At 42.5% G+C, this 12,740-nt stretch overlaps 1 protein-coding gene across 1 annotated transcript in view; it reads right to left on the bottom strand.

Moving 5' to 3' along the window:
• The window catches only part of LOC106726137, a 97,792-nt gene that overhangs the window by 44,394 nt on the left and 40,658 nt on the right, over positions 1–12,740 (bottom strand). The window contains exon 8 of the mRNA XM_014539862.1: positions 8,107–8,285. Coding sequence (XP_014395348.1) covers positions 8,107–8,285 — 179 coding nt within the window. The remainder of the gene's footprint in view (positions 1–8,106; positions 8,286–12,740) is intronic.

The raw sequence follows: 12,740 nt of genomic DNA on the forward strand, positions 1-12,740 counted from the left end.
CTATTCAGCCGGTAATGCCGGATCCTCTTCCCTGCACCAGATTTCTGACTGGCTCTGTTCTCATCCTCAAGACTGACCTCAGCTCTCTTTTCTTGTAATCAACATTCTTCCTGGGTGACCTCAAGGCATATGGTGCCAACTCTATATGCAAATGATTAACACAGCTCTTGCCAGATCACTCCCCTGAGCTCCAGCATTCTGTCTCCTCCATATGGTCACCTGGACTCGTGTCGGTAACAAGCAGGGCCATAAGGTGTCATCAGAAATCAACTGCATTGATGCCTTACACTGCCCGTTCAAACCCATTCTGTGGGCCGGGTTTTCCTCTGCTTCTTGGGTCAATTCTAGGGCAAGTCCCAGGAGTGACCCATTTTCCGGTAACTCTTAGTTTACTTAAAGACGTAGTATAAAATTACACTAGTCCCCCTTTACCTATGGTTTCCCTTTCTGTGGTTTCAGTTATCTGTGGTCAACTGAGATCCGAAGCTATTAAATAAAAGTTCCAGAATTAAACAATTTATAAGTCTGAAATTGGGGGTGCTCTGTTCTGAGTAGAGTGATCTCCTACCTTCCTGCTCCATCCGGCCCATCTATCCTATCCGCAATGGAGACACTTCTGCCTGTTAGTCACTTCATAGCTGTCTCGTATCAGATCGACTGTCGTGGAATCATGTGCTTGTGTTCACATTACCCTTATTCTATTTAATAATGGCCCAAACACAGGAGTGGGGATACTGTCAATTTGGCATGCCAAAGAGAAACTACAAAAGTGATTCTTTTAAGTGAAAAGGTGAAAGTTCTCAACTTAATAAGGAAAGAAAAATATCTTATGGTGAGGTTGCTAAGATCTATGGTAAGAATAAATCTTCCAGCCATGAAATTGTGAAGACGAAAAAAGAAATTCTTGCTAGTTTTGCTATTGCACCTAAAGCTGCAAAAAGTTACAGCCACAGTGCATTTTAAGTGCTTAGTTAAAATGGAAAAGGCATTAAATTTATGGGTGCAAGACATGAACCAAAAATGTGTTCTCATTGATGGCAAGGTGTTGCACCAGAAAGCACTGAGATTTTAGCAAGGGATCTCTGAAACAAGTGACACCAAGCCATTTACTAAGTAAGGGATGGTTACACAGACTCAAAACTAGGTTTGGTCTGAAAAAACAACACATAAAAATGATTGGAGAGGCTGCCTGTGCTGCTGCTGCTGACAACACATAAAAATGATTGGAGAGTGCCGAAACCGGTTTGGCTCAGTGGATAGAGCGTCGGCCTGTGGACTGAAAGGTCCCAGGTTCGATTCCGGTCAAGGGCATGTACCTGGGTTGCGGGCACATCCCCGGTGGGAGATGTGCAGGAGGCAGCTGATTGATGTTTCTCTCCATCGATGTTTCTAACTCTCTATCTCTCTCCCTTCCTCTCTGTAAAAAATCAATAAAATATATTTAAAAAAAAAAAAAATGATTGGAGAGGCTGCCTGTGCTGCTGCTGCTGCTACATTGCTGGCAGAATTGCAGAAGTGGATTAGGGCTAGGTACTACCCTCGGTGTCAGGCATTCAGTGGGTGTCCTGGGAGGAATCCCCTGCGGGTCAGGGGAACCATTATATTCTAAGGTTGGAGTCTGTAGAGCTGGGTTGGCCTTCAAAGCCCACACTCTATTCTACTTCACTCAGCCTCCATTTAGTTTCAGGGCTTTGCAGCTTTTAAAAGTGAATTGTTAGCTTCTTGGCAATTTGGGAAAGGCATATCATTCACTTGCCTTTCATAAAAGAAAGGAAAACATCAACAGGTCTCACTTAGAAAAGGGGTTCAAGACCACATGACTAAAATAATTAATCTTATTTCATGCTTCAAATTTTACTCTTTGTTCAAAATGAAGACTCTCACACTATTGTGTGCCGTTCAGCCCCTTGGACTCCTCCTCCAACACAGCCACGGAAATATGCTGTGACCATCAGAAGCCCTGAATAGAGGCAGTTATTGAAGGCATAACACTGCTTTCTTCTTTGAGCATCTGTGAAGCCCAGTGTGTGAAGTGTCTCCCAGCCCCTGGTTCTCCCCCACACACCCACATGTGGGTTCTTGCATACATAGCTTCACAGAACAAAACAAACTGCTTTGTTCTGCTACAATGTGCAGAGAACGTGTCTTTTTGTTTTTAATCTGGTTGAACATTCAGTCTTATCCTTCATAAAGTTCAGTGTCTCTGCTGGTACCTATGGACTACATACCCAACTTTTAGGATAGATGGCTTATGTGTCCATTAGGTATTCCTCTTTTTCTGTACCTTTAACTTTTCTCTCTCTGCTTGATTCTACTCTCAGCAGCATTCATACTTATACTGGTATCTTGCACCTTAAAAACAACACTTCCCTGCCTAAGATATTTTAGAGCAGTGGTTCTCAACCTTCTGGCCCTTTAAATACAGTTCCTCATGTTGTGACCCAACCATAAAATTATTTTCGTTGCTACTTCATAACTGTAATGTTGCTACTGTTATGAATCGTAATGTAAATATCTTATAAGCAGGCTGGTCTTAGGCGACCCCTGTGAAAGGGTCGTTCCACCGCCAAAGGGGTCGCGACTTTCAGATTGAGAACCGCTGTTTTAGAGTCTCTTTATTGTAGTTAGAAGAGCATACAAAACTCCTGTCACTGACCCAGGGTCCAGAGTTGCCTGACCCCGCCTTCCCTGCTCTCCCCCTTGTACTCTGAACTAGCCACAAGGGACTTCCTCTGAGTTCCTTACACTTTCCAAGCTTTTTTTCCAGTTCAGGGACTTCACACATGCTATCTCTTCTGCCTGGAGAATGCTCATCCCAACTTTCTGTCTGGCTAACGTTTATTCAAACTCCAGGCCTCAGTTGAAATATTACATCCTCAAGAAGAAATTCATTAAATATGACTCCTCTTAATTTATACTAGACCAGTGATGGCGAACCTTCTGAGCTCGGCGTGTCAGCATTTTGAAAAACCCTAACTTAACTCTGGTGCCGTGTCACATATAGAAATTTTTTGATCTTTGCAACCATAGTAAAACAGAGACTTATATTTTTGATATTTATTTTATATATTTAAATGCCATTTAACAAAGAAAAATCAACCAAAAAAATGAGTTCGCGTGTCACCTCTGACACGCGTGTCATAGGTTCGCCATCACTGTACTAGACCCTCTGTTTTACTCGCGTGCCAGTTGTCCACTTACTGCTTCTCAGCTCCAAGTTCAGCCCTCGATGTGTGCTCTGCAATTAGGGATGGAACTCCTGTGCAGTAAGCATGGTGTTGCGCTTTCTCAGTAGAGGGCGGTAGAGGAACATTTCAGGAGGAAGGGGCACTCCTGCTCTTTCCAGGTGCTCTGTGTGGGTCTGTAGTGGGGAGTGTGGACATTTCGGGGTGCTCTGTCCCAGCCATGCACCCAAGAACACACTGTCCCTGGAGACCTTGCAGCCCCAGTGTGGCCTGGTGATCGCCTTCCTGTGACCCTTCCCAGGTGGACGTCCTCTGCTCCAGGTCTCCTGCCAGCCCCGGTGCCTGATAGCTCTGCTCGCTTCCCCTCTCCCCTAGGTCTGTCTGCCCACATCACTGCCTTCTAGACAAGGCCTTCCCGACAGGACACCTCGTGCTGCAGGCCTCCCGCCACACCGGCATCCCCACTCCCTTTACACACTCAGGCACCAGCTACCAGCTTCCGATTCCCTGCCTCTCCCGTGCCCCAAAGGGTTTCCTCCTCTTTGCCCTGGGACTGCAGGGTGGCTCTGACCCAGCAAACCAGTGAGCGGCCCTGCCTTCCAGTGGTTGCACTGCATTTCCCAAGGAGATCTGAATCCTCAACCTTAGAGAGGGATTTCCTTTCTCTGTTTGTCCTTCCTCTGGGACTCTCCCTTAGTACCATGCAGTGTTCTTATAGCCTATAGTCATTTTTTCTCATAGTTTAATAATATTCTATATTAAACTTCACTTGTTTAAATCACTATGGGATTGTATCTTTTGGATCCAGACTGCTACAATTCTCTTCACCTACTCTGTAATTTTACTTATGTACCAACCACAATTGCATATTTTTTTAAATCCTCACCCTAGGATATGTTTTTATTAATTTTAGAAAGAGAGGAAGGGAAAGAGAAAGAGAGAGAGAGAGAGAGAGAGAGAGAGAGAGAGAGAGACAGGAAAATATCTGTATGAGAGAGAATCACTGATTGGTTGTTTCCCGTATGGGCTCACAACCAAGGTATGTGCTCTAGCTAGGAATTGAAACTGCCACCTGGGTATATGGGATATTGCTCCAACCAACTGAGCCACCTGGCCAGGGTCATAATTGCATATTTATTTGTGAATCCACTTCTTAATATTAGTCTCTCCTATGGAATTATACGCACAAACAGGGCAGGTACAATATGTGCAGTTATTTTGTGTGTGTGTGTTCCCAGTACTTAGCGTAATGCCTGGCTCATAAAAAGCACTCAATACATATTTGTTGCATGAATAAATACTGCATGGCTGAGTTAGTTTTCTGCTAATTTATTCTGTTATGTTCTTATTACGCCCCATTAATTCTTCTTAGTCATTGCTATCTATTCTAAAGATCAGGCATAATGTGTTCTGGAATCTGTAGCACACAAGGGATCTGATTTTGGCCCTTTGTAAACAAAATAAAGCTGTGTTTTTATATTTAACCATCTCCACATTAAAAATTATGTGGCAATGATGGTCACAACTGCAGTTACTCAAATAGTTTTTCCTTAGCTGTGTCCAAACTTACTGTAAGATCCACATTTCTTTTCCAAAGAGGACTAGAAGCAGTTAAAAAAATCTATTTTAATTCCTACCACTATACAACCACAGAACTAATTTTTCGTATGAATTCTACCCCCAGTATTCAAATACTCAAATCCCTACAGGGCCTAGTGGGTAGTTTATATGACTGGGCTCAGAGTAAGGTAATGAGGAGTAGTAGGGATTATGTCAAGTTAGATAGTACGTGCTACACCTGAATGCATTTAATTAAAAATTTATAAAAATATTGTGCAAGCCAAACATAACATCTGCAGGCAGCACCAGTCCCGTGATTGCCACCTGGCAAACCCAGGCCTAAAACACTGGCTCCAGGAACCATTCTGACTTTCAAGAACCAGGAATTTTAAAATATGGGGTGCTTGACAAAAGGTTGCTTTTATGGATTTATTTTACTGAGGAAGGCCATTAAAGAAAAGCCAGCATCTACTGCTGTCACTATTTCATAAGAGAAAGCAAAAATTATCACCAAGAGATAGAAAGAACAAAATCTCAGGCTAAAGAACCATGGAGGAAAAACTGGCAAGCTTCTCTTTTGCCTCCTGTTTTTTTCTTCTGACTATAGATGAAAATAAATCTTGTTGTGGGACTCGGCCAGGTTACAAATCAGGTCTATCCTAACTACCTTGAAAGCTTAAGAAAGAACACCCGGTTTCCAGGACCCACTCAGGAGGTAAGGGAGAAGGAGATGGTTTGCATGTGCACTTTGGAAAACTCTTCAGGGGCTTCTGAAGCACACCCAGATTGGACACTTCTGGTCTGTTCCCCTCTAATACTCAGAATACAGAGAACAAGGCTGAACCATCATTTTTCATCCCGATTACAGAGAATCTTATTTTCCTGCACTGGAGGGAGACAAAGTTTTTCCAAAGTAGCTGTGCAGCTCACATAGCCATGAAAGGCAGACACCTCCTAGTCTGTGTTACAGATAAGTGAGAAATAATCACAGAACAGAGAGTCTTCACAAGGATTCAATATGCAAAATTACTCCTCACTTTAAAATATGTGTTGATTTCTTTATTGATATACTAGTGGCCCGGTGCACGAATTTGTGCACATTGAAAGGAAATTAATTAGAAGAAATATTTTAGTATTGTTATTCACCCTTTTTCTATAATAGGAGTGTCAACCAAATTCACAATCAACAATTTATTGATATACTGGCCCGGTGCACGAATTTGTGCACATTGAAAGGAAATTAATTAGAAGAAATATTTTAGTATCGTTATTCACCCTTTTTCTTCAATAGGAGTGTCAACCAAATTCACAATCAACAATGACAGATCAAAATACCTGTGTGCAATTGGCACCAGCGAGAGCTTTATATGTATCGCACATGTGCGAGTCAACTTAGCCTTCTATAGATATAAAATAAACTTGCTCAATTAGACCTGCTTTCTGATTTAGCTAAACTTTTTCCAGCTCAGTGAAGCACCCCAACTTCTCTTTCAGGTAATTGTCAGCAACACAGCAGTAAATATCAACACAAAGCAGGTTATTATTGTAGATCAGGCAGGGAGAACAAAGGGTAAAATATTTAACCGCAGCAGTGTTTGACTATATTCTGTGCAGTGAGAAAACCTGAAGTCATTTTCAAGGTCCACCATTTCCTTCTTCTTTTCAGTCGGGTCAAGTTTCTAAACTTTCTAAATCTCTGTTTTCTGGCGAATGAACAGCAAATAGGATTCCACCGAGTCTCCTATCTACCTACTCCAGGACTTCTGTGAGGATCAAATGAGATGAGGCACGGGAAAACGCTTCACAGACATTTGGTTAAAGTTGCCTCCTGCACACTCCCTACTGGGGATGTGCCCGCAACCAAGGTACATGCCCTTGACCGGAATCGAACCTGGGCCCCTTGAGTCCACAGGCCGACGCTCCATCCACTGAGCCAAACAGGCTAGGGCTTCATTGGAACTTTTAAAGTACTATTCTGCAGTGTTTACATTGTATGTTCAAGTGATACATTCAAATGTTTAACACAAAGGATAAAAAATGCTCTTATCTTGTTTGGGAATAATATAATAAATGTAAGTGGGTAATGTTATTGGATTACAATATAAATGCAAGCTGTTGAGATTATATGCAAGGCCAAAACCATATGGAACAATGACAGGACTAACTGGGCTGAGGGGAGAAAGTGCACATTACAACATTAAGAAAAACTAAGTAACTAACCAAAATGATTGAATGACTATATATATGTATACATATATATGTGTATATGTATATGTATGTATATGTATATATATGTATATATATGTGTGTATATACATATATATGTGTATATATATACAAAAATAAAAAAAGCTTAAAATGAAGAAACTAGGGCAGTGGATAAAGGCAGAAATAATAAGATTGTGTCATAAAAAGGTAAACAACCAAAACTCATGTTTCTAACACTTGTTAAGGGTTGAAAACGTGGTTTGGAGTGAGGCCAGCCGGGTGGGAGACACAGGAAGTGTGGCCCTTGTTGAAATGGACAGTTCCCGCGCTCCCTAGGAGAGGGGGGCGCTATTTAGCTTCCACCAAATGTCGTTAAGGAATTTTTCAGGCAAATTTGGAAACTGGGATTTCTATATGAAGTCTCTGAATTTTATGTTTGCATCAGATTAAAATCATTAAACACCGTACTGCACAGGGCTAAGAAAATATGTCTGCTGACAAGACACAGCCTGCAGGTTGTTCTTCAGAATTGCTCTCTAGAATCACCTGAAGTGCTTTCCCCAGACCAACAGGTCCAGGCTACATCCTTAACTGACAGAATGAGAAACATCTGGGAGGAGGACTGGCTTTGCATCATTGGAGAACATTCCCCAGATGATTCCAACCTTCACCTATAGTTAGAAATCACTGCGCTAATGAAATCTGGGGAATGAAACAAGGTATTCCAGGCGGCTTTCTCGGGAGATCAGCTTCCAGTCACTGCTAGCAGTGACTGTAACCTGGGGAACAGTGCCCAGGCACGCGGTCTAGCGGGATGTTGGCTGCGCTTTGCGTTAGCCCACCTTGATTTCTCTAAGGTACTAAGTATGCAGTTTGGTTCTTATTTTCTTGGCTTGATAAGGAAGTATTCACAGAGGAACTGAAAATAGGAATAAATGAGATAGAAACGTATGCCAACCTCGATTTATGCGGCAGCAGAGAAAATAAATTACAATGCTCTGAACCTCTGAAGAAGTTTTGAAAGTCGCAGAACAGAACACGGTTTCCAGAATCCTACCACCTTGCAAGACAATGCATTGGTAATGGACCGACTGCACTTCCAAGGGTTTCTTGAGCTCAACCATGCCAACCCTTACACCTGCCCTTAATTTACCTTCTTATGTCTGTAATAGTGGAGGCAGCCATCATGCTTCAGCACAAACCACCTCTTCCTCCAACTCTTCACGAAGCCAGAGTGAGTCCTCTTATGTAGGTAGCCGCGGCAGGTGGGCCGAGGGGTATTGGGACAGCGGCTGATGTCAGATCCCACCACCAGAGTCAAGATGCCTGGGCCTAGGGGAATGAATTTGGGAGAGTTCAGTGGCTGAAACTTTCAATCAGCTGGAAGGATTGCTGCTTTTCATGGGGGAAAATGGATGAAAAAGAAATTATCGTTTTCACAAATGGAATAAATGAAATAGAATCCCACAATTGGAATGAATCAGCGTTCTTTAGTAATTCAGCCCCTTACGTTGATGAGGAAAATGAAAGCTGGGGAGGTAAAGTGATTTTTGTGAGTCCCCACTGCTCACAAGGGGTTGAATCAGATGTGAGACCCAGGTTTCCTGACTTCTGGTGCAGAACTCTCTCTGTTCAACCACCAGCCTTGTTGGGTCTGATCATGAATCACTCAAGTCTGTTCCTTCTGACTGTCTGTAACAACGTCAAACAAAATCTTTAATGTATTTTGATTTGCATCCTAAGAAGGAAGATAGGTAATGTTTGGTTTTCCTATTTCACTTTTATTCAATGAGCCTCCTTGACCTGAGTTAGTTAAAGGGAGGATCCAAACCACTGCTAATATACCTGTCACCAGTATTATCTCTGATCAAAATCAATGACAAACCTTTGAACTTGGAAGTAGACAGAAATTCTACCAAACTTAGTGCTGAGGATTGGACCCTGAGCTTCCAGGTGCTTGTCCGCGACTTCTCAGAGTGCCTTCCTTCCAGCCTGGACCTCCTTTCCAATAGGATCAGGGTGGTGCATAGCTTAGGGGAAATTGTCCCTGGTAATATGAGGTCACTGTTTACCAACTGCTTTGATGCTGCCAGCATGGACACAGACTTGCAACATACGCCCACCTCTTGATGCCTCAAGAAAATTCTCTGAATGTCATTCAGACAGACAGCAACCCTGACATGTTTTGAAGACTGCAAATGGGGTATGGCTTCGTTTACAATTCCTCTGAGAGGCAGGCCACGTCCCGGAAGGGGGGCATTTGGCCGTGGCCGTGCTGACTTCATCATGATGTCTGACATTGAGATTACTGATCTGTTTAGAGCTGTTTATGGAAATGGGGGTCAGTGAGGAGACTCCTCTTATACAAATGACAAGCTCCAACCCCGGGGATCATTCCTGGCTGAGCCATACGGCCCTGAAAATAAAGGTTTGTCCCAGAAAGGCTGACATAGTCTTAACTTTAGCAGCACACAAAGCACTTTGGTAATTAAATAACTCTGTGTGTCAAGATAATTCTTCATTGCCATGTAAATACATTTTAATTTATTGAGATGCCCTTAAGCTCCTGTCAAAAACACATCCAGAAAAATTAGCAGAAATGCTCCAGGTTGACCGGCAACTACAAATGTCTTTGTCTTTGGACTTCAGTCCCCAAAGAGCTGCACTCCTGGACTAATGTGCCTCATTGACACATCTGCCCATTTATTTATGTGCTGCTGCAGTGGGCGGCCCTGGAGGTCATTTTCCTCTTGCTTACACAGACTGCATCTGGGGTTCTCTGATGCTGATCGGGCTAAGCTTGAGCTTCAGCCAGCCATCAACACGACTCGGTGCACCAAAAACATTCTCTCGGGGGCAAGGATGCAAATGATCCTGCTGCAGCATGGTGCCACCTATTAATTAAAGGAACGTTTTTCACGTTCAGAGTTAGGACATGATCCTGATGCATGGGGAGCTGTTGAGTTCCAAACAGCTGCTGGGTGATGGTGGTGCTATCCTCTGCAGATTCCATCAGGGGCCAGGGGACCTAGGTATTCACAGAGATTTTAGACTTTAGATGTCCTCTCCAAATCAGATTATTTATGTAGTTACTGTAGTGTGTGTGTGTGTGTGTGTAAACTCAATGTAAAATACAAACAATTAAAACCTCCTGGTTTTATTATTATTTATCTATTAATTTACTGGGGCCCTAAAACATTAAAATGTCCCAGTTCAGGGCTTCTCAGGCTAAATGCAGATGCAAATTACCTGGTGGGTCTATTGCAGTGCATGTCCTCATTCAGGTCTGGGATGAGGCCTGGGATTTCGCATTTGTAACACGCTCTCAGGTGGTGTCAGACCACAGTTTGAGTAGCGAGTCCCCAGGCTTCTCTCAGTTGCTGAGAGGCTCTGCTCATAAACAGAGCTTTATTACCAGCCACCATGCTTCTTCCTTTCCTTAACTATGATTTAGTTTCCCCTGCATGCTTTCATTTTCAGCCTCAATATTTTGCAACCACAAAATCATTAGTTTTTCCATGGGTTACTTCTTTCTCTAAGTATCTCTCCACCCTGGAGAAAGAACACACATAACCATTGCCTTCTATTAGACATCCTAGAAACCTTGCTTGCTGTGTGGGGGTGGGTGGGAGGAAGGATATGGGAAGATGAATGGCTTGAGGTGAAATAGTCAAGGGAACTATTCATGGGAGGAGAGTTTGAAAATCATGTTTTTAACAAATTCAGCTCTTTGGTGATGATGTCCTTAAAAAGAAAAAGTCTCTAGCAAACTCTCATGCCCTAGCACTTGGGCCTAGAATTTTGGAAGTAAGGAATTGTGGGTGATGTTATTTACAGCTACAGGAGAGAGAAAAGTGACTTCTTTTTTTAATTCACACTTGCTCCTTGCATCACTGTCTTCCCGTTATGCCACCAATCTTAAACCGTGTCAGAGTCGCACCTCTGTTGTCAGACAAACTCCAGCACCTGCAGGCGCAGGGGAGAGAGCTGCAAGACAGGCACCTTCCCGTCCCTCAGGGCTGCTCGGTGGGCAGCGCTGGGTGCAGCTGCCAAGGTCCTGCTCCATGGGCACCCCTGCCTTGTTTTCAGGGAAGCCTGCGCACAGGGAGACTAGGAGCCCGCACAGACGCAAAGGGCTTCCAGGGCGATGAAGCTTTATTGTTTTCCTCTCCTTTTCTTCTTTCCAGCATTTCCCCTTGATCATTAGATCTTCCATGTGAGTCTTCAAGTAACCAGCTCTATTAAACCCAAACTAGAGCATATGAGGGACTTAATTAGGTAAAGTTCCACATGGAACTATGGTCACTCCCGGTGTGATACTGAATGCTTTCTCAAATCTGTTTTGGGTTTCCAGCGGCACAATTAAGGTAATTTGCACAAATGGGTGTGATTAGTAGCATTTTTAAATAGAATTATTATTCAAATACTTTTATTTTATATTATGATTGTTTGTAATAAATAATATATTACTATATTATTCTATGGTTATTATTGAATAGAATTATTCAATAGAATTATTGAAAAATTGACCTTATAACAGACGGTGGACCCCCTTTCTAATGCAAGTCTAGGAAAATATGGTAACATCTGCATGGGAGGCTAACAAAATAGACTCCTCGTCTATGGCTGTCACCTTCTGGCCATGCCTCCGCGATGCCGGGCTGTGTACTGATGCTGAGCCGGCTGGGAAAAAGCCACCAGGGAGAGCTGATCAAAACTACAAATGTGCAGGCCACCACCAGGAACTCTGTACTAAAAAGGGTGTCTCTGGTGAGTCCCACATGCTGTTAGATACAGGATTTAATGGTTTGAGAAAAGTGACTTAATGTTTATAAGTCTAAATGAGCAAAGTAGCAACCAGTAATATAATAGGATTTTACCAACGTTTCAAATGCATGGGAATGAAACTGTACAGAAATATATAGTGGCCAAAATGATATCAGTTAGACTCTTAAGAAGTCTAGGCAAACAAATACAACAGGCAAGCAGAAACATTTGGATTTTTATTTTATTTTATTTTTGATTTTTAAATAAGCTCTTAATAGATGCTTAAATATATATTTCAAGATCTGTATACATCAGATGAGTCTAACAAAAGGCTCTATCAGTTGTTTTATGATCATTGCTTTTTTCAGATAAGTTGGTGACTTTCTCTCACAGAGAGGACACCCAAAAGCTTGTCTCAAATGTTCCAGAGACACCCTGACCAGTTTATAGGCTTGCTAATAAAATCAAACATGTAAAGCACTACATAAAACTAACTTATTCCTATTATTTTTTCCCTTTTCTCTTCCTCTTTTTAGTTTCTTCTCACAGACCCACTGCATCTCAATAATCCAGTTTTGCTTTTGTTTTTGCCTTCCTTCGCCATTACTGCCTATACATTTTAGGATGTTGGTGGAGGTAAAATTGTGTGTGGCTGGGTCCCTCCTCAGGAGGTGTTCATCTGTTACTCCTGAACTTGGGTGGAGACCGCCCAGCCCATCATGACACTCAGGTTGTTGCATACAATTGTCTTTGGAATGAAGCTCCCTTTTGTTTTGTATTATTTTACTTTATTGTCTCCCTCTGTTCCTAACTTTCTTCCAACATTCTGCTCCTCACAATAGGCACTCATAGAGCATAGGACTGTGGGCACACTCTTTTGTGTATGTCATTTTATTTTACATAAATGATATTGTACTAATATTTCTCTCTCTCTCTCTCTCTCTCTCTCTCTCTCTCTCTCTCTCTCTCTCTCCCCCGCCCCACTCTCTTCACTCAAAACCATTTTTAAAGGATCTATCC

The sequence above is a fragment of the Myotis brandtii genome, unplaced genomic scaffold, assembly GCF_000412655.1.
Source record: "Myotis brandtii unplaced genomic scaffold, ASM41265v1 scaffold230, whole genome shotgun sequence".
NCBI classification, from domain to species: domain Eukaryota; kingdom Metazoa; phylum Chordata; class Mammalia; order Chiroptera; family Vespertilionidae; genus Myotis; species Myotis brandtii.